This window comes from Lichenostomus cassidix, chromosome Z (genome assembly GCF_008360975.1).
Source record: "Lichenostomus cassidix isolate B80296 chromosome Z, HeHo_3.0, whole genome shotgun sequence".
Lineage (NCBI taxonomy): Eukaryota > Metazoa > Chordata > Aves > Passeriformes > Meliphagidae > Lichenostomus > Lichenostomus cassidix.
The window spans coordinates 37,598,224-37,616,914 of NC_139511.1; the positions used below are offsets into that span (position 1 = coordinate 37,598,224).

General features: G+C 36.0%; 1 protein-coding gene across 2 annotated transcripts in view; it reads left to right on the forward strand.

Annotated features, from left to right (window-relative positions):
- Positions 1–16,748, forward strand: part of TUT7 (terminal uridylyl transferase 7) — a 33,561-nt gene extending 16,813 nt beyond the window's left edge. For both annotated transcript variants that reach the window (XM_085043011.1, XM_085043010.1), the window contains exons 13-29: positions 223–1,370; positions 1,496–1,646; positions 2,359–2,445; positions 3,300–3,400; positions 3,902–3,959; positions 4,680–4,783; positions 5,806–5,895; positions 5,982–6,095; positions 6,204–6,281; positions 7,506–7,683; positions 8,202–8,249; positions 8,369–8,460; positions 8,945–9,060; positions 11,679–11,998; positions 13,775–13,851; positions 14,021–14,084; positions 15,725–16,748. In XM_085043011.1, coding sequence (XP_084899137.1) covers positions 223–1,370; positions 1,496–1,646; positions 2,359–2,445; positions 3,300–3,400; positions 3,902–3,959; positions 4,680–4,783; positions 5,806–5,895; positions 5,982–6,095; positions 6,204–6,281; positions 7,506–7,683; positions 8,202–8,249; positions 8,369–8,460; positions 8,945–9,060; positions 11,679–11,998; positions 13,775–13,851; positions 14,021–14,084; positions 15,725–15,792 — 2,894 coding nt within the window. In that variant the 3' untranslated portion in view covers positions 15,793–16,748. The remainder of the gene's footprint in view (positions 1–222; positions 1,371–1,495; positions 1,647–2,358; positions 2,446–3,299; positions 3,401–3,901; positions 3,960–4,679; positions 4,784–5,805; positions 5,896–5,981; positions 6,096–6,203; positions 6,282–7,505; positions 7,684–8,201; positions 8,250–8,368; positions 8,461–8,944; positions 9,061–11,678; positions 11,999–13,774; positions 13,852–14,020; positions 14,085–15,724) is intronic.
- Positions 16,749–18,691: the final 1,943 nt, after the last annotated feature.

Consider the following 18,691-nt stretch of genomic DNA (forward strand, 5'->3'; position numbering starts at 1 on the left):
TTCCAAAAAAGATCAATTTAATATTTCTATTGGGTATTATTTTCAATATTATCAGAAATAATTAAATGAACTTAAAAATTGCCTTCAGCACAATTTGTAGATCAGGTGCCCTTACGCAGTGTTTAAGAGTAACTAGCAGCTCACAGTTTGTAAGGATGTAAGTTCATTCTGTTTTTAAGAAGTTAACTCTTTCACTGCTGGCTCACTTCTTCTTTCTACTAGACCCATATTCAGTCAAAAGGAATGTGGCAAGAACTCTGAACAGCCAGCTAGTGTATGACTATATTCTTCACTGCCTGAGAGCAACTTACAAGTATTTTGCCTTGCCTCACAAAAAAAGTGCAAAATGGAGCAAAGTACCCTCTTCAAATGCAAGTGAAGAGAAATCTGAAATGCTGGACCATGGAAAAGATGCTGTAAGTCCTGAAGATTCTGACTTGCAAAACTTGGATGGTAGAACAAGCACAGCCATAGTGGAAGATTGCATAACAGAGACTACATGTATGCCCAAGGAACATAAAATTGATGCTTCAAAATTGTGTGATGGCTCAGAAAGTTTCACAGAAGAAGAACTCGCTGATGATATAAGTCATTTGGGAATTACCCATGAAGACTCAGACTGTATAATTGAGGAAATTATTTTTGGAGACAATGAGGATTTTAAACCTAGTTGTGAAGAGACAGAGAGTGAAAATGAAGATGAAGAAGAGGAGGAAGAGGACGAACATGAACAACAAAAAAGACAATGGAATAATACCTTGGCTGCTGAGCAGACAGTCGATGAAGACAGTGACAGTGGAGATCTCCCTGTTTCAGTGACTGAGCATGATCTAGAGACATGTAGCACTTCAGACTTGGAAGGTTTTCGAAATGCTGCACTTACAGAGAGTGATGAATTTGGCTTGGAGTGCAGTGGTATAATGGATGACAAGATTGATATTGATGAGGATAGCAGCACTGAAGGTACTGAAGAACTGGATGAATCCCCACAAAAATTCCTGTGTTCAGCACAGAGCCAAATATCCCAAATTATTAATTCAGATGATGAAGAGGAAGAGGAGGAAGCACTAAGTCTTCTAAATCAGAGAAAATGCAGTGCCACCATAAGAGCTGGAGGTGAACTAGATAACACATACACTGGATCTGGAGATGATGATGCACTGTCAGAGGAAGAAGATGATTTTCCCATCGCCAGTAAACATGAGAACAAACATTTCAAAGAAAATGTAGATGGACCACTGAAGGTCAATTTGAGTCAAGAGTATCCTACTGAGAAGGGGAGCCATTCTGAAGAGACCACAGCAGTAGAACAGTGCTTAGAATCTGAACTTTTTTATCAATTCAATAAACAATCTTTTACAAAGGGCAAGGTAAGCAAGCTATATCAGAACATAAACATGTTGCTTATGTTCTGTCAGAAGTTACATGAAAGTGTTGCTCAAATTCATTGAAGTACTATAATTTTTAAAACCAACCTTGCTTTCTGTTCATACAGTCTCCTACAGTAGTATGTAGTTTGTGCAAACGGGAAGGTCATTTAAAGAATGATTGTCCAGAAGACTTCAAGAAAATTGAACTTGACCCACTGCCACCACTGACATCCAAGTTTTCAGTTATTCTAGATCAAGTTTGTGTCCAATGTTACCGTAAGTTTTTTTTCTTTGAATATTGTTGTGCCATATAAAAAGATTCAGAAAAAAATTATGAAAAAACCACAGACTAATGGTGTTATAGGGTCACAGTTTATTTGCTACATTTCCTCCATCTCTTAGATACCATTCTAAGATTTGGCTTAATGGTAATGGCTTCAATAAAACTGCTGAGTAGTTTGTATGTAGAGAAATAGAAAATGTTCAGATTTGTGTTCCACAGACTGGCTGGCTGATTACTCATACAGGAAAATATATTTTCTGAGAGTCTGATTTTGGGTGGAGTTTTTGACTGATGCTTTTGTATTTGTCTGATTTGAATTATGTTAACTGTTCTTTAACTTGTGGTTTGTTATAAACAAAGACTTCAGTGTTCTAGAAAAAATAGTGTCAAAATACTGTTTTGTAACACTTCTCCACTTTTGTTCTTTTCAGAGTGACCCAACTTTCCTCCTTTCTCTCTCGCCATTTCTGACCAGACAAAATGCATTATTTGTCTTAATTAATGTTTTTCTTTGAACAGGTATTTCTCTTCTACTTCATCCTTGCTTTCTTTCCTTCACATGTGAATTATCTCTTTTTCTCTTTCCCTTCCCCTGCCCCACTGTAAACCCTCTCTATTTTCACTTGAACCCTTGCTGTTTGCTTTTTCCACAGATCAGTTGCCTAAACTGTTGTCTTTTTTTCTTTCTTTTTTTTTTTTTTAAAGATGATTTTGCTCCAAATATAGTAGAGGATCAGGCTCGGGAACATATAAGACAGAGCTTGGAAGTCTTCATTAGACAGGATTTCCCAGGTAATTAAGCCCCTCTAACTTCATATTTATACTTTTGATTGTTCATACTTGCGCGTTTTCCAAGAAAACATCATTTCAGCATAATAAACACTTCGGTTTTGAATGTTCAACTTACATTGTTGCTCAGCATTGCCATACTTCATTACATTAATTTTTGTTCTAAGTCCTTTAAGACTTTTTCAAATTTGGGATTTTTTGTTTATTCATATATAACACACATTAGTAGGAAAGAACAATGGCAAGTTAAGGAAAAAACAAGCAAAGCAGAACTGGAGTAGTTTTATATTTGTTATTTTAACTTTATTTATTCATCAGACTTCTTTTTGTAACTGCTCTCACAAACAACAAATTTTTTGTAGTACTTTGTACTGAAACTTACTGGGCTTGTAATATTTTAAAATATAGGCACAGCATGTGACCTATTCACAGAATCTAGGTATTTGATTTTTTTTTCCTTTGTTTGTTTCTGGAGTTCTTACCTGTAACATCTGGACTTGAGTTCATGGTCTTTTAAAATTAGCAAAAGTTTTTTTTTTCCTGGGGCTGGCTATATCCCTTACCCTGAGAATCTCTGTACAAAACATCTTTTAATCAGATGTCAGCTTGAACCTACATGTTGATGGTTTAATTACTGGAAAACCTAACTTGTTTCTGGATTTGACAGACTGTTTATTTGAACCAATAATCGTAGAGATTCTTTTTACATCAGCGAGGTTGATCAGAAAATTTTCATGTACCACAGAAACATAATCATGATTTCATGCCTGTATTAGAAGACATGTAATGGTTTGAAGCTACATACAATTTGAGATCCTTTTTTGATATGTGGTTGTAATACATTACATGCCTTATAGGAACCAAACTGGATTTATTTGGCTCCTCAAAAAATGGCTTTGGCTTCAAACAAAGTGATCTTGATATCTGTATGACAATAGATGGTCTTGAAACTGCTGAGGTAGGTTGAGAAGATTTTGGTTTTGTGGTTAAATAAATGCAAAATTTTCTTACTGTATTGTGTATCTAGTGTAACAAATTCATTGTTTTATAAAAGCTTTTCATATTAGAAGAAAATACTAAGGTACCACTAAGGCCTATTATTTTGGGGGTGTTTGCTGTTGGCATAGGCGTCAGTCAAAGAATAAAGTAACCAGTTTTCTGAATTCTGCATTTCTAGCTTTGTCTGTGTAAATAAGTAACATTCTTTATTGCATAAACGACTAAGAATGGGAAACAATGGAAGAGCTCCTTTCATGCCTGATACCAGCTTTTTTAAAGTTTCCGTCATTATATTATCAACTGTTGATTTTACACATGCCATTTTGAAAATATTTCTTGTATTCACATAACTCTGTATAATGTGAAATGTTCAGTGTTAAGCTTAATGGCACATACTAAAAGGTTTGCCTAAAATACTTGCAGCAGATACATCTTTCAGCTTTTTTTCTTAATGTTTTAGGGACTTGATTGCATCAGAATCATTGAAGATTTAGCGAAAGTTCTCAAGAAACAGTCAGGTGACTTTGTGGAAAATTAAAATAATTGATTCTGGGTTTGTTACTTCATCTGCTGTAGTGACAGTGTTCTGGGGCACGGAAGATGAAAATCATTAAGATACAACTAGATCAAAGAGTTTATGTTAGTAAGAGTGCGGTTAAATATTGTGAATGTTTGGATTTATTTTTGTTTGCATATGTAGGTCTTCGAGGTTGTATTGTTCTAGGACTACATCTGAACTGGACAGATAGTATATTTATAACCTACATGCATAAGAACAAACAATTTACGACTTGAGACTTCAGTATAGTAATTATGTACTTGAACGTTCAGTGCATAGTAAGTTGGTAGTAAAAGACATTCTTACGCAAGTTTGCAATGGGAATTCTGGTTTTTCTACAAGAAATAATGAATTTTATAGTGCTCATTTTAGTGTCTCTCAAATGGATTTTAATGAACTATCAATTATCTCTTAAGCTTATTTCTCTATAAAGAAATTACATACTCTTATTTAGACTGATCTTTGTTTTTCGAGGGGGCCAAACATATATTTATATAAATTACATTTAGCAGATTGATCATGTGTGACAAATTTCTAAAATCACTTAAAATGTAACTGAAATACAAATCTGCTGTCAGCTAGGATTTTATTTACTAGCTTTTTTTGGAACAGTTGGAAGTCATTTGATACTGTGTCAGACCATATTGGAGTCATTCAGTAATAAAACATTTCATCCTAGGTTTAAGAAATGTCCTGCCTATAACAACTGCCAAAGTCCCAATTGTCAAATTTTTCCATGTCAGAAGTGGTCTTGAAGTAGACATCAGTTTATATAATACTCTGGTAAGGCTATCTCCTTTTTTATTTTATGTTGTGTAACAAAAAACTGAGGATCTCTTTCTTGAGACTGAAGTGATTATTTGGATGAGGTTCAATAACCAACTGTTTCCAATTACCTATTGCAGTTTTGTGTTTTAAAAAATCCTTTTTCTTCTTTCCTTTTTTTGTTTGGCTATGAGTGGAGTCAGCTGCACAGTTGTGGCTTTAGAGTTGTCACTTTCCTAAGAACATCTATTTGTTCTTCAATAATAGTAGGAAGTAGTGGTTTAAGTATTTTAAGTCTTTTTTAAATGAGAGACTTAAAATAATGTAACTTCAGCTTTTTTAGACTCCACTTCCCATCATGGCTCTTGCCTAGCCTTGAGACCTGAAATAGTGATTTTGAGCACAGCTTGCCAGAACCGTAACATTAGAATTTACACCTAAAAAACCCCCCAAAAAAACAATCCACATGTTCCTGGCCAAACATTTTAAAAGCAGGTTTTATATATTTCAATGTTTCTGAATTTCAAAAGCCTGTTTCTTGAAACAGCAAAGGAAAGTTAAGTCTTAGAGACAATTCTTAAACTTTCTGAAGGTTTTTTATGAGCTCAAGGGGAGTCTTGAGGAAGATACCTCAGCCACTAAATGTGAAATTTTTCTCCTTGAAGTTATGCATCCATATGTGTTCACTGGTAGCTCTTACAGATCTGGACTGAAATCTCTTGGTTCAAGTAGTTACCTTCTACCAAATTTTTTGAAACTATATTAGGAGTTTAATGCTTCTTGTTTTGAAGTATTGTTCTGTGACTGCTGCTTTGTACCACTTCGCAGAGATTAAGGAAGTTGATCAGCTTTTAACAGAGTAGGTGATAACCTCGTTGTCGAATGCTTCCTTTCTCAGTATATATTCCTACTATGCAGGGCTTCACATATGCATTTCTTGGGAACACAACTTAGAGTTTCTGTTTCTCATGTTTTCAGCTTATTTCCTTCACATCTTCAGATCTTCCTTATTACATTACATCACTTTCTTATTTTTATAGGCCTTGCATAACACCAGACTTCTGTCATCATATGCAGCTATTGATCCTAGAGTAAAATATCTGTGTTACACAATGAAAGTCTTCACAAAGGTAAGTGAATTTCAGACATTCTAGAAACAGTTCCTACAGCAAGGGATGATCACCATGAAAGATAAAAATCATGTTTCTTTTTCTAGATGTGTGACATTGGAGATGCATCTCGAGGTAGCCTGTCATCTTACGCCTATACTCTTATGGTGCTTTATTTTCTTCAACAGAGAAATCCACCAGTCATCCCTGTTCTTCAAGAGGTATAGTCTATTGGAAGGAAATGAGTAACTGTACTCAGTATTGATCAGAAGAATGTCAGTGCTGAATATGAAAGGCTCTTCTAATGAATTTTAATATTATTCTTTCAGATCTACAAAGAGTCAAAAAAACCTGAAATTTTAGTTGATGGCTGGAATGTATATTTCTTTGATAAGATAGAGGAGTTGGTGAGTAAATCAGGCTAACTGGAAATGGTGTTACCTGTACCTTGGCAAATGAATAGAAATTCCTTTTAAAGACATTGTTCCCAAATATAGTGGTTGAATATTGTGGTTTAACCCTAGCTGGCAACTAAGCACCACACAGCCAGTCTCTGGTTCACCCTGCCCCCTCCCTAGTGGGAGGGTGAATTAAAAAAAAAAAGAAAAAAGTATGGGTTAAAATAAAAACACTTCATTAATTGAAACAAAATAATAATCCTCATACTCCTAATTATTACAATTATGCTAATAATAGTAGCAGCAGTAGCAGTGGTAGTAGTAGTAATGGTAGTAATTAAAAGAGAGAGGGAGGACTAAAACCCAAGAGAAACAAGAGATGCCCAGTACAACTGCTCAGCAGCTGCTGACTGATGTCCAGCCCATCTCTCAGCAGCAGTCAGTACCTCCTGGCCAGTTCCCCCCAGTTTACATACTGGGCATGACGTTTTGTGATGTGGAATATCCCTTTGGCCAGCTGGGGTCAGCTGTCCTGGTAGTGCTCCCTCCTGGCTTCTTGTGCAGCTGCTGGGTGGCACAGCATGGGAAACTGGAAAGTCCTTGCCTTAGGGCAGGCACTATTGAGCAGCAACTAAAATATCAGTGGGTTATCAATATTATCAACATTATTCTCGTGCTACATCCACAACACAGACTGCACCAGCTACTAAGAACAAAATTAACTCCATCCCAGAACAAATACAGTAGTGGAAGTGGAGTAGCTCCTGTTTTGAAAATCCCAGTCCTGTGCTGTAAAGCTTCTAGAATATGGTTGGTTGTAATTCATCTGTTAAAAAATAAACTCCAGAATCTGAAAAAAATAGACCACAAAATTATTTTAAGGTGTTAAGGATAATTAATTATCCTTTATGTCTCTCTGGGTTAAGGTAAAACTCTTACCACCTGTATATCTGGTTAATCCTGTTGAATAATTTTATTTCATACAGACTCATAAAGTGAATTAATAAGTTCTTTTTTAGAAGAGGCAAAACCTAATGCCAGAAGTTCTATTAATTGTCCACTTCTGTTGTTAATAGAATAAAAAATATACCATTATCAATCCAAGGTAGTATTCTAGTGTAACTCAATTGCTTTTCTGTATAAAATAAGACTTATATTGTTTGAGTTTGGAAATTGCAAAAGTTATTCTGCTTAATGTAAATACTGGATGTAACAATATTTTTGTCATTTTAGTCAGTTGTTTGGCCAGACTATGGCAAAAACACTGAATCTGTTGGGCAACTGTGGCTGGGACTTCTCCGATTCTACACAGAAGAATTTGATTTTAAAGAGCATGTCATCTGCATTAGGAGAAAAAATCTACTTACAACTTTCAAGAAGCAGTGGACCTCCAAATACATTGTAATTGAAGGTAAAAGCATGAGAAGTACAGGAATAATTAACTTCTTTAACATGAAAACTTTGGGGTTTTTACAAGGCTTATTTATTTTTCTATTACTAGATTATAAGTTATTTGCTCATGTTTTGAAATCATCTCAGAATTGCCACTGAGTTTCGGTAGTGCTGAAAATTATTAAGGATTTTTTTGGCTACTGAAAAGAAGTTGCAAAACAAACTTCATATTTTTCATTATGAAGTCAATGACAGAAAAATAGATTAAGCAAAATCCCTTGGCAAAGAAATTAACTGTAATGCACTTGAGATTTTCTCAAAAATACTAAGTTTAGCTGAGCCCGTATTTACTTAACTGATTTAGTTCTGTGTATGATTACGTTGTTGAGTATCACTGTGATCTCTGACAGAGAAAATACAGTGACATATGTTAGAAATGTTCTGTAAACTGTCTTCTGGCCCATTTCATTTTCGTGGAAGGAATTTCTACTCTATTGTCTGTACACTGAGGAATGCCTCTCATGTTTTTTTCTACAGATCCCTTTGATTTGAACCACAATCTTGGAGCTGGATTGTCAAGAAAAAGTAAGTCTTCTGTTAACAATTCCAGTTACAAAGTGAAGATCTTGTCTTGGATCTTATTTTACGTTCTGGTTTGATATTTAGAGGATTATTTCAACTTGGGTTTTTTTTTTCTTCCACAGTGACAAATTTTATAATGAAGGCTTTTATTAATGGCAGAAGGGTATTTGGTACCCCTATAAAAATATTTCCTAAAGAATACCCATCAAAGATGGTAAGTTCCTTCCAAGAGGAGTATGTGTGTGCTCTTTGGCATATAACCTAGCCTTTGCGGGAGTATGGTTACGCTCATTTTAAGCTCTTTCTCTCAAATGTCCACAGTACTCTAAAAATCTTCAAGAGAGTTACTGCTAAGTACTCTTTTAATGGTGTTTGCATGTAAAATATGTTGGTTTGCAGAATACTAGTGAAATCAGAGTTTTGTTGTACAGATCCGTGTATTTTAATCCAAATCAAAACCAGCTTAGCATTTCTTAAAACTGCAGTTTTATAAAAGTGTGCAGACCTGGTGGTCAGTGGGCTGCCCATCAAAAAAGAGGTAAGTGGCCACCTGTTCATTCATTAGGTCTTTCATGGTTCAACTACAGACCCCAAGTTTATTCTTTTCTGTAACTTCTACTGCAATTTTGACACTTTTGTATCTGTCTTGATTTCCAAGCGTTTGGATTTTCATTTTAAATGTATGATTTCTTCTACAGGAGTACTTTTTTGATCCTGAGGTACTAACAGAAGGAGAATTGGCACCAAATGATAGATGCTGCAGAACTTGCGGTAAAATCGGCCATTTCATGAAGGATTGTCCCATGAGACGAAAGTGAGTATAGTATTGGCATCTGTGAGTAACCTTTTTCCTTAGGTTTGTTTAAGAACGATTAGGATAGTAATGCTAGAGCAAAACCTATACATGCTGCAGATTATTTCCTGAATTTAAATTAAAATTAAGTTAATTAAATTAACTGTTTTTGCAGTGGTGGATAGTGTTGCTGAAGATCTGTTTAACTTAATATCAATGCTGGCTCTCCATTTCATTGTATAGGAAAGGAGTAGTCAAAGGGAATCTAAATATTCAGCAGAGCTGAATTACTGTGTGCTGTGAAAAGCACTCATGGATACATTTTTTGTTTTTATTTATGTAATAGCTTCTGCTACCAGAATTGTGCTGCTTGTAGTAAGATACAATTTTGTCATGTTCCCAGAATCATCCAGGTCCTATCAAAAGCAAGGCAAGAATGCCACAACATTGTTTTTCATAAGCACACACATATGAGAACAGTGTCCTGTTTCACATCCAAGAAAAAGTTTCCTGTCCCTGAGTAGCCATGTCCAACATTCAACAACTCCCTTCTTGCAAAAAATGAAAGGCTAAACAGTTTAAACTTTAAAATCGTCCTTTAATTTTGTTTTCTGTTTAAGACAAAGTTTTTTAAAGACTTCATGTCTATAAAACAATGAAATCTTGAAAACCTTTATGCTCACTTGTAAGGTGGATAAAAAAATCTAGTAATTGTTTAGAGTCTATTTATGTTAAAAGCTGTCGTTAAAAATTACTTGCACTTACCTGTAACTAAGTAAAAAAAAAAAAAAAGCTACTAACATCATGTTGGATGAAGGAGCTGTTCCACTAGACATCAGAGATTTGTGAATTTATATTGTTGAGTCTATTAATTTAGAAATTTAATCAGCTGTAGCAAATGCAAATACAGTAGATGGTGATAATTTGAAATTAAAGAGTGCTGAAGGTGGTGTGAAAGTCTACTCAATGTCTAAACTGATGTCTTACATCCATGGATTTTTAATCTTGCGTTCTGAAGTGAAACACTGTGCTCATTGCACATACTCAGCTACATTCTATACAACATTAGAGGGAAAGTAAAAGGGATAATGCATTTAAGAACAGAAATGCCCTGTGGGGTAAAACCACTGATACATTTGAGTCTTTGGTCCAGCCATTCATTGCAAAAGTGAGTGCTCTCTATGGAGGGCAAGCTAGTTGTTTTCTGAAGTCCCTTCTCATGCAGTTGCTGTATAAGAGGTGTTAGAGCACATACCTGCCTTGCTCCAGTAATGCTCATTTGTAGAGTTGTTTATGATTGTGTTCTTTCAGGTTTTCTTTCCGTGAACCTGATTCTCCTGATTGCCTTAACAGTCTTCTATGGCAACCAGTTCATAAATGTTCTGACTAATGTGTAAAATAGTACTTTCCTGTATCCATTTAAAGCTAATATTAGTTGTCCAATAACTTACTGAGTGTGCACTTAATCCATTTGTCTATGTCCCTAGCAAAGATGTTAAATGATACTGGTCCCAATACAGACTCCTGAGGAGCACCACTCATCGCTGGTGTTCATATGGACATCAAGACATTGACTACAATGCTTAAAGTGCAGCAAGCCAACCTGTTCCTTATCCACTGAGTGGTCCATCTATTAAATCCATGTCTTTCCATTTTAGAGACAAAGATATTGTGTAGGACAGTATCAAATGCTTTGCAAAAGTTCAGGTACATTATGTCAGTCACTCTTTCCTTATCCACCATTACCCTCTTACAGAAAGCTACTAGATTTGTCAGGTATGATTTGCCCTTAGTGAAGGCATGTTGGCTGTCACGAGTTGCCTCTCTGTTTTCCACATGCCTTAGCATAGTTTCCAGGAGGATCTGCTCCATGATCTTACCAGGCAGAGGTGAGACTGACCAGCCCGTAGTTCCCCAGGTCTTCCTTTTATCCTGCTTTATAAAAAAAGCTCATCTTGAAGCTCATGCCATTCTTTTGCCCTTCATTCAGTTCTGTGAAGTATTCTCCAAGTTTCTAGCCATTAGCAATGCATCCAACTTGCCAAAGGAGCCTGGTATCATCTTCAGACTTGGAGGTTTTACTCCTGTCTCCCCCTTTAGTCATGTATAAAGCTGATAGCAGAAACAAGTGTGACAGTGGTAGTGTTTCTCCACTACTAGACCTTAAGGTCACATAGAATGTTAGAAGCGTCTCTCAGTAGAAGAGACTTTTAGAGTGAATATGCACAGTTTCTGAAGGAAGGAACTGAGTTCTGGTTGAATTGTACAAATAGGGAAAACAGTATTGTAGCCCTATTCTTTTTGTACTATGTTAGTATTTTGCTTGATGTTTTTTCTCTTCCATTGTCTGCAACTTGAGCAACCAGATTTTCCATTGTTCTTACATTTTTTTAGTTAAAATTATTACAATTTAGGACTGCATTGTCATCTAATTGTAAAGTTAAATTATTAAATATATGTTACATCAGCGTAGCACTGTTTGGTAGGAGAGTCACAGGGAAAGGTATGGTAATTCACCTTATTTATCCTACTGAAGAATAACTTTGTCTGAAGCACATGGATTTTGGTTTGGTTTTTTAATTGACTCTGAATATGAATGCAAGGCCTCTGAATTCTGCAGCATTTTTCTGCTCCTGCAGACTAAGACGGCGTCGTGATTATGAAGGTACACAAAGGTATGGAGAAAACAAGGAGAAAAGAAGCAAAGAGGACAAAGAAATGCAGAATAAACCAGCAGAAAAGGAGAACTCAGTCAAGGAGGGAAAGTTGCACATATGTACACCTCAGAAGAGGAAACTAGCAAGGATGGTAATGGAAACTGGAAGAGAGAAGACTCCCAGGCAATCAGCAGAGAAATGGAAGCGCCTGGAAGACAGAGACTTAAGAGAAAAGCGTTGTTTTATCTGTGGAAGAGAAGGTCATATTAAAAAGGAATGCCCACAGTATAAAGGAGTTGCAGGTATGAAACCGATCAAGCTGAGTCGTTTCAACAACACATAGGTTTTTTGGTATTTTTAACTTGATTGACTTACAGATAAGGTTTTTACATCATGTAAATGTTTTGGGGTTTTTTAATGTAGCCACATATAACCATTTTTCTGTTCATCCTTATCTTCCTTTCAGAAATGTGCTTTACCCTGGGAGATTTGGCATGGTTTTTCTTAGCAGATAAGATATTTGTAATAAAAAGGTCATGGGTATCAAATATGTTGAAATTGCTTCCATTGTCATCACAATATATGTGCTTGCCAACATTTCAAATTACAGCGTCTGTTCCAGTTCATCATAATTGCAACAAAATCTAGCATTATAGCTCTTCACATTACCTAGACCAGAATGATTCTGTATGACCCTAAAGTGAATATGAAAAGCATACAGATTTGCTCAGATAGAATTTTGTGAATAAAATAAAAAACTTTTCTGACAAGTCAGCAGTTGGAGAGATACAGAAGTCCATCGTACAGATACTGACTGACAGAACTGAATGAAATACTGCTTAGCAAACGAATTTAATTATCTAAATCATCCTTCAAATAAGATGGATCACTCATCATCTGTGTTGTAAAGGAGTATCTTTGTAAAATAAAACTGAGACATAAGACAGTACATAAGTTACATAAGTTCCTTTGTAATTAGCTTCCAAAGGACCATAGTATCACTGTTTCCCCGTAGGTAACCCTGGGTGCATTTAAATTCAGTCTGGAAAACATTTGTTTTACAGATTACTCATGACTTGACCTCCTAAACTAACGGATAGGAGTCTTTCATATAAACATATTTATATGAAACCAAATTTTCTCTACTTGCAAAAATATCCTGTCTGATTTAGATCAGGAGACTCTGATTTATGTATTTAGTGTCGAAGAGGGTGTGAAACTGTGTTAAAATACTGGAAGAGGGAGGAAAATGGTGCAACTATCTTCAGAACTGTGAACATATTTTGGAAGCATTCTAACTTTGATAGACTACTAGAAGTATTAAATGGACAGAAAAGTTGATTAAAAATTGATGCCATGCGTCTTTCAGCTTCTGACCTTTTGAAGGTGTATGTCAAGTCTAAATTTAACTTTTGAGTCTGTTTATCTTTGACCTTTTCTCATTGAACTTCTCTTCCAACCATTCTGCTTGCTGTGATGCTGAGTTTGCTAAGGTGGAGGGGAATATGCTGGACTGTTTCATTGTCAGTGATACTTAGCATTCATTGTTTGAGAATTATACTTAGGCTGTACAGTGTATATGTTTAAAATAATAAATTCTGACGTAGGTGTTTTTATCTGTTATCTGTATTTTGGGAATTAATATGTTTGAATTTGAAAGAATTGCTGTAGGTTGGGTTTTATCTTCTATTGCTTGTTTAGTGCCTGAAGTGTTCTCTCTAGTTGAATAATATACTATTAACAAATGGATCAAAGAGTTCAGACTTCACTCTTTGCATTGCTATGTTTTGTGAGACTATGGACACTTCACTTACCACCTTATCTTCATTCATTCAAAGTTCTCTCTCTCCTGCTGATTCTGGAGAAAGATTAAAAGCTTAATTTATTGTAGGTTCCTAGCATAGATGCATGTCACATGATGTCAGTTTTCCATGTTATAAAATTGAGGCAAATAAGAATATCCTACATTCTTACATTTTCTGACTCTAGATTGCAAATATTTTTGTATTTTTCTGTCTTATGATAACTGAAATGGAAACTAGTTTCCAATTAGCAACTCCTTTTTATGATCTTTTCAGGTGGCTCAAAACCAGAAGTGTTGTGTGGATCTCCTTCTTTACCCAGTGCTGTCAAACATGCTGGTAGATTAAATCAGGTAAACACCAAGTATTACTTTTGTTTCATCTTTTACTTTTTGTATGTTTTAAAATCCATGTAAAGTAATTAAGAATAGCTTTACTTAAGCTTCCAAGGAAGACCTTTTATGTTGTGAAATGAAATATGTCAGTTTTGTTGGTTCATTGATGTGTGTATGTTTTTTATAGGGAGTGCTTATGCATGAAGAAAAAAAGAAACAAAAAGGAAAAGTATTTTTGAGTCCCCAGTCAGGTTAGTATACCTTAAGTTCAATTCAGAAACTGTATGTAAAAGCCTGGCCAGCAGGGCCAGGAGGGGATTCTGCCCCTCTGCTCTGTTCTGGTGAGACCCACCTGGATAACACTGCATCCAGCTCTGGGGTCTCAGCACAGGAAGGACATGGACCTGTTGGAGTGAGTCCAGAGGAGGGACACCAAGATGATTAGAGGGATGTAGCACCTCTCCTGTGGAGAGGCTGAGAGGGTTGAGGTTGTTCAGCCTGGAAAAAAAGGATGCTTCAGGAAGACTATTGTGGCCTTTCATTTCTAAAGAAGGACCCATAAGAAAGGTGGGGACAAACTTTTTAGCTGGGACTGTTGTGATAGGACCTGTGGTAGTGTTTTAAAATTGAAAGAGGGTCAATTTACATTATATTAAAGGAAGAAGTTTTGTACAATGAGGATGGTGAAACTCAGGCACAGGTTGCTCAGAGAGGGGGTGGATGCCTCATCCCTGGAAAAATCCAAGGTCAGGTTGGATGTGGCTCTGAGCAACGGGATGTAGTTGAAGATGTCCCTGCCCATGGCAGGGGTGTTGGACTAAATAACGTTTAGCCCACATTATTTTATAATTGTATGATTCTTCATCAGTCCTTATAGGAACTCAACCTAATTTACTGAACACAGTGGCAGTTGGAATAGGCTGAAGCCACCTATTTTTTTAATCTGGAAAAGTGTGCAATTTTTGAGTTTTGTTTGGGGAGCAAAACTTGGGCATTTCTTCTTGGGCCTTTATTTCATTGACTCTGGGAGGTTTATTTTGCAGAAGGTATTTTGCAGTGGGGTTGTAGTAATCTCTTTCAGGCTACATGGGGGTTCTCTGATTCTTCAGGAACAAAATATGGAATGCTTTCTTGAGAGGCTTACTTGCAGTAATTGTCTAGAATTATACATGATAAACTAACTTAGGAGGGATTATCAAACCACATCGCTGATCTGAGCTGCCAAAATTCAAACAAGTTAAAATTACATTTAGAGGTAGCTCTGAGATTGTATTATAAAGGCCTTTATGTACTCTTTCTGAATTGGAGATGTGTTGCTTTACATGTGTGATTGACGGTGTAGCTTCCTTACAGTAATTTCACACACTTACTAGCAAGTACAATGAAGATTTTAAGAACTGCTGGGTTTTTTTCAGTTAGAGATTCTAGTACAACTCTGCAAACCTTTCAGCAGCTTGGGTGTAATGCACTAATCTCTCTGAATTTGGAAGGGGACCTAATTAGTTTTCCGAAGTTCGTAAAGACTTGAACACAATTAAGTATCTCACATTAAATTATTGGGTTTGTTGGGAAGACACATTGGGGTTTTTTTCTGTCTTCGCTGCAGGGCTTTTTTAAATCTAAGTTTGAAAAAACTTAGAGATTTTTAACACAAAGTGATTTGTCATTAGGTGTTAGTTGAAGAAAATGCTGGTTTCCAGTTTTGTATTTTATTATTTTCTACTGTCCTTCAGCAAGTAATAATCTAAAGTTGATCTGTATGTGCTTTCATTATAGTTTGACTTGATAGTAATTTTTCTCCTGTCCTTTTGTTTCAGTTGGTTTATGTGTTTTTAAAAGAAAAAAGCAAACAGTACCTTTAAAGCATGATGTTTTCTTCCTCCCAATTTAGGCAGCCTTTCCAGTAAATACATGACTCAGGGAAAAGCCTCACAGAAGAGGACCCAGCAAGAATCATGAGGGATATTAAGCACTGGTAAATTGCAATACAGGCCCGTCATTCACTTAAAAGAAATGTCTTTGGCTAAAGCATCTGAATTCACAGGACAGCAGCATAGACAACCTTCAGCTTAAGTTCAATGAAAATATGGGTGTTTTATTTTAGATTGCTAGTACAAGCAACTGTGGATTTTAATATGGACCCCTGCTCTTAAATAGATTGTTTGAGCATTTTAATAGAAAGCCATGATGTTTTATATTTGTTTACTAGGAAAATCATTTAGAAAAGAACAGGTACTAAAATTGACTGTTTTCAGGGTTTTGTTGTTCCACCTCACCATTTTAAACTGCACTAAGACTATGTGCTAGCCAAATAAATTATATTTTCTTCAAAAATTAATTTTTTGAAGGAGCAAATGATATTTATTAATGTTGATTGTTTACTGAATCCTTGTGTAAGTGTTTGAAATGTTTGTAGACTGCTGTATTCTTTTTTATTTCTCTGGAGAACTGAAAACATAGACACTAGTCATCATATGTAAAAGAATCTCTGGACAAGCAGTGCCATTGAGATTTTGTGAGGTTGTTTTCTGTTCTGTGATTTCATGGCAGTTCATTTGCTGCTATGCTCGTGTTTAAGAAAGAAAGACTTAAGAAACAGGTCGGTCCTGTTTTGTTGCTGCTAAGAATCTTTTTCAAGGCCTTGGGGATACAGACAAAAATGCTTTAAGAAATAGAGGTGTTATATTTGGCAACTGGGGAAAAATACATGTCCATTTTCATTGAATGTGAAGAGGATCCTTGTACCAGTCAAGAATTTACATTCATTAGTAGTATGAACTTGAGCTTTACTTGAAGTCCTTCCAGAGGTGGTAATGTACCATCCTATCTTGTTCAGAAAAGAATTAGTTACATGTTAAAATTGAAACCACTGTTAATTTATTAATCTGAAATAAATTTTAAAAAAAAAGTGAAAATCAGACTTAAGTTTCTGTATTTTTTTTCTGAGGTTGTAGTTTTCAATATTCCTGATATAAATGTAGAAATAATAATAACTTATTAGAATTACCTAGCTTTAGAACTATCATGTTATTTTTTTTTCCCTATTCATCTATTTTTATGAAAGTTGAAAGCTAGAATTGCCAAAATGGTCTTTGGGAACTAGGATCCTAACTCTTGGTTTGGTTTTCATCCATCTGAATCCAGCTATCTGTGAACTTTCAGATGTGTTGCTTTCACAAATAATTTCTACCGTGTTTTTTCCTAAATGCATTTTCAAGCATACTATCTTCGTGCTTTATTTGGCTTTCTGTTCAGACTTACTTGCGATTTTGCTAGGGAAAATGACATGTGTAGACCTCTTCTGAACCGGATGCATACTCAGTCTTTCAAATGATATGGGCAGACACACAGTTGTTTATTTATACTTTGTTTTTTTATTAGAAAAATGTGCTGTCATAATATTTCACGGGAATTTCACATGCTTTTGATCTCTGAGTTTCCAAAGTTGGAATATGTTTTATGATGTGAATAGTAAGTTATCAGTCCTGAGAAACTGAGAAAGATGAAATTGTTTCAGGTTTGCAACACAGGTAACTGTCATGAACAGGTAATTCAGCCTCATTTAGCTGTTTAACTACTAGATCACACACATCCATTTTCCCTAATCTAATTGGTTTGGTGAAGTTTGTTTCATAGCTATATTTAAAACTGTTTCCCCATGTGTTAAGATTTTTACTTAAATTTACTTACTACAGAGCAATTTCTTTTATAAACATTGTATTTTTATAAGAACTATAGAAGCCACATAAAAAAATGATCTTCACTAGTTAGTTTTCAGGGTTTGAAATAGGTTCTTAGAATGCGAATTTGCTAGCATGGAAAGTAGTTGGCTTTTTTTTCCATACTGATAAATTATCAGTATTTCTTGTTACTCACTTGGAACTAGTTAAATTTTTATCTTTTTAGCTTTTATCTTCTCTGAGGAAGGCTATTGTTCTATCCCATGCTCAGTCTTCCACGCTGAGATCAATTCAGCAGACAGGGGACTAAGGAATGATGATTGGAAGTATCCTGAGGAAGGAGAAAGTAAAGCTCTTTGTGCGTGCTGGTGGAGTGTGAATGATGAAGGAGGAATTAGTTGCATTTGTAAACAAGCTTCCCACCTCCAAGTGTACTGACTTCAGGTTCAGCCCAGTAGTGCATTAAATACCCGTGCCGCTAAGTAGGAGTGGTTTAGTTGAGAGGTGTGCTCAAGGTGCATGAACAGTGTGTGAAAAGACACATTTTTTTGTAGCTAAAGAAAATGCAACTGTCTTTATTCAACTGCTGTCTTTATATATGAGATAGTAGTACTGTGCCTCAGTAAAGAGTAGTGGCATAATTATGTATGTAAAAAACGCATCTGTGTGGTTGCTAGCAAGCTCTTCAGAACTGCTAAGCCTGGAATCAGTGACCTGAAGCAAATGACGTGATGAGACCACGATGTGTTTCTTGTGCTTGGACTTCATAAACATGGATTTAAAGTATTATCTAGCATATTTAAGGATGCTGTCCGTGGAAATGAAAAATGGGTACTTGTTTTCCTTCTGGCATAGCCGCCATTCAATTTAAAGTAATGGGATGAGTCTCCCTGTACCAAGACTATTGGGGTTTCTTGCAAGTCAGGTCACTGCAGCCACCAGGAGTTTAGGAATGGCAGTGCAGCTCACCCAGCAGCTTCCAAGCTCTCCTCCCATGATGCCTCTACACAAGGCAGGGGTCAATGGCAGCTGGGCCCTGATCACTACATAGCCATCCTCTCACCCAGCCCCAAACAGGCATAAACCCAGAAGAAAGGGCAGGATGCTGGTCAGCAGCAGGGCAGACACAGTGCACTGTCTGTGATGGATCATAGTAGTCACTGCTTCCAGATCCTGTG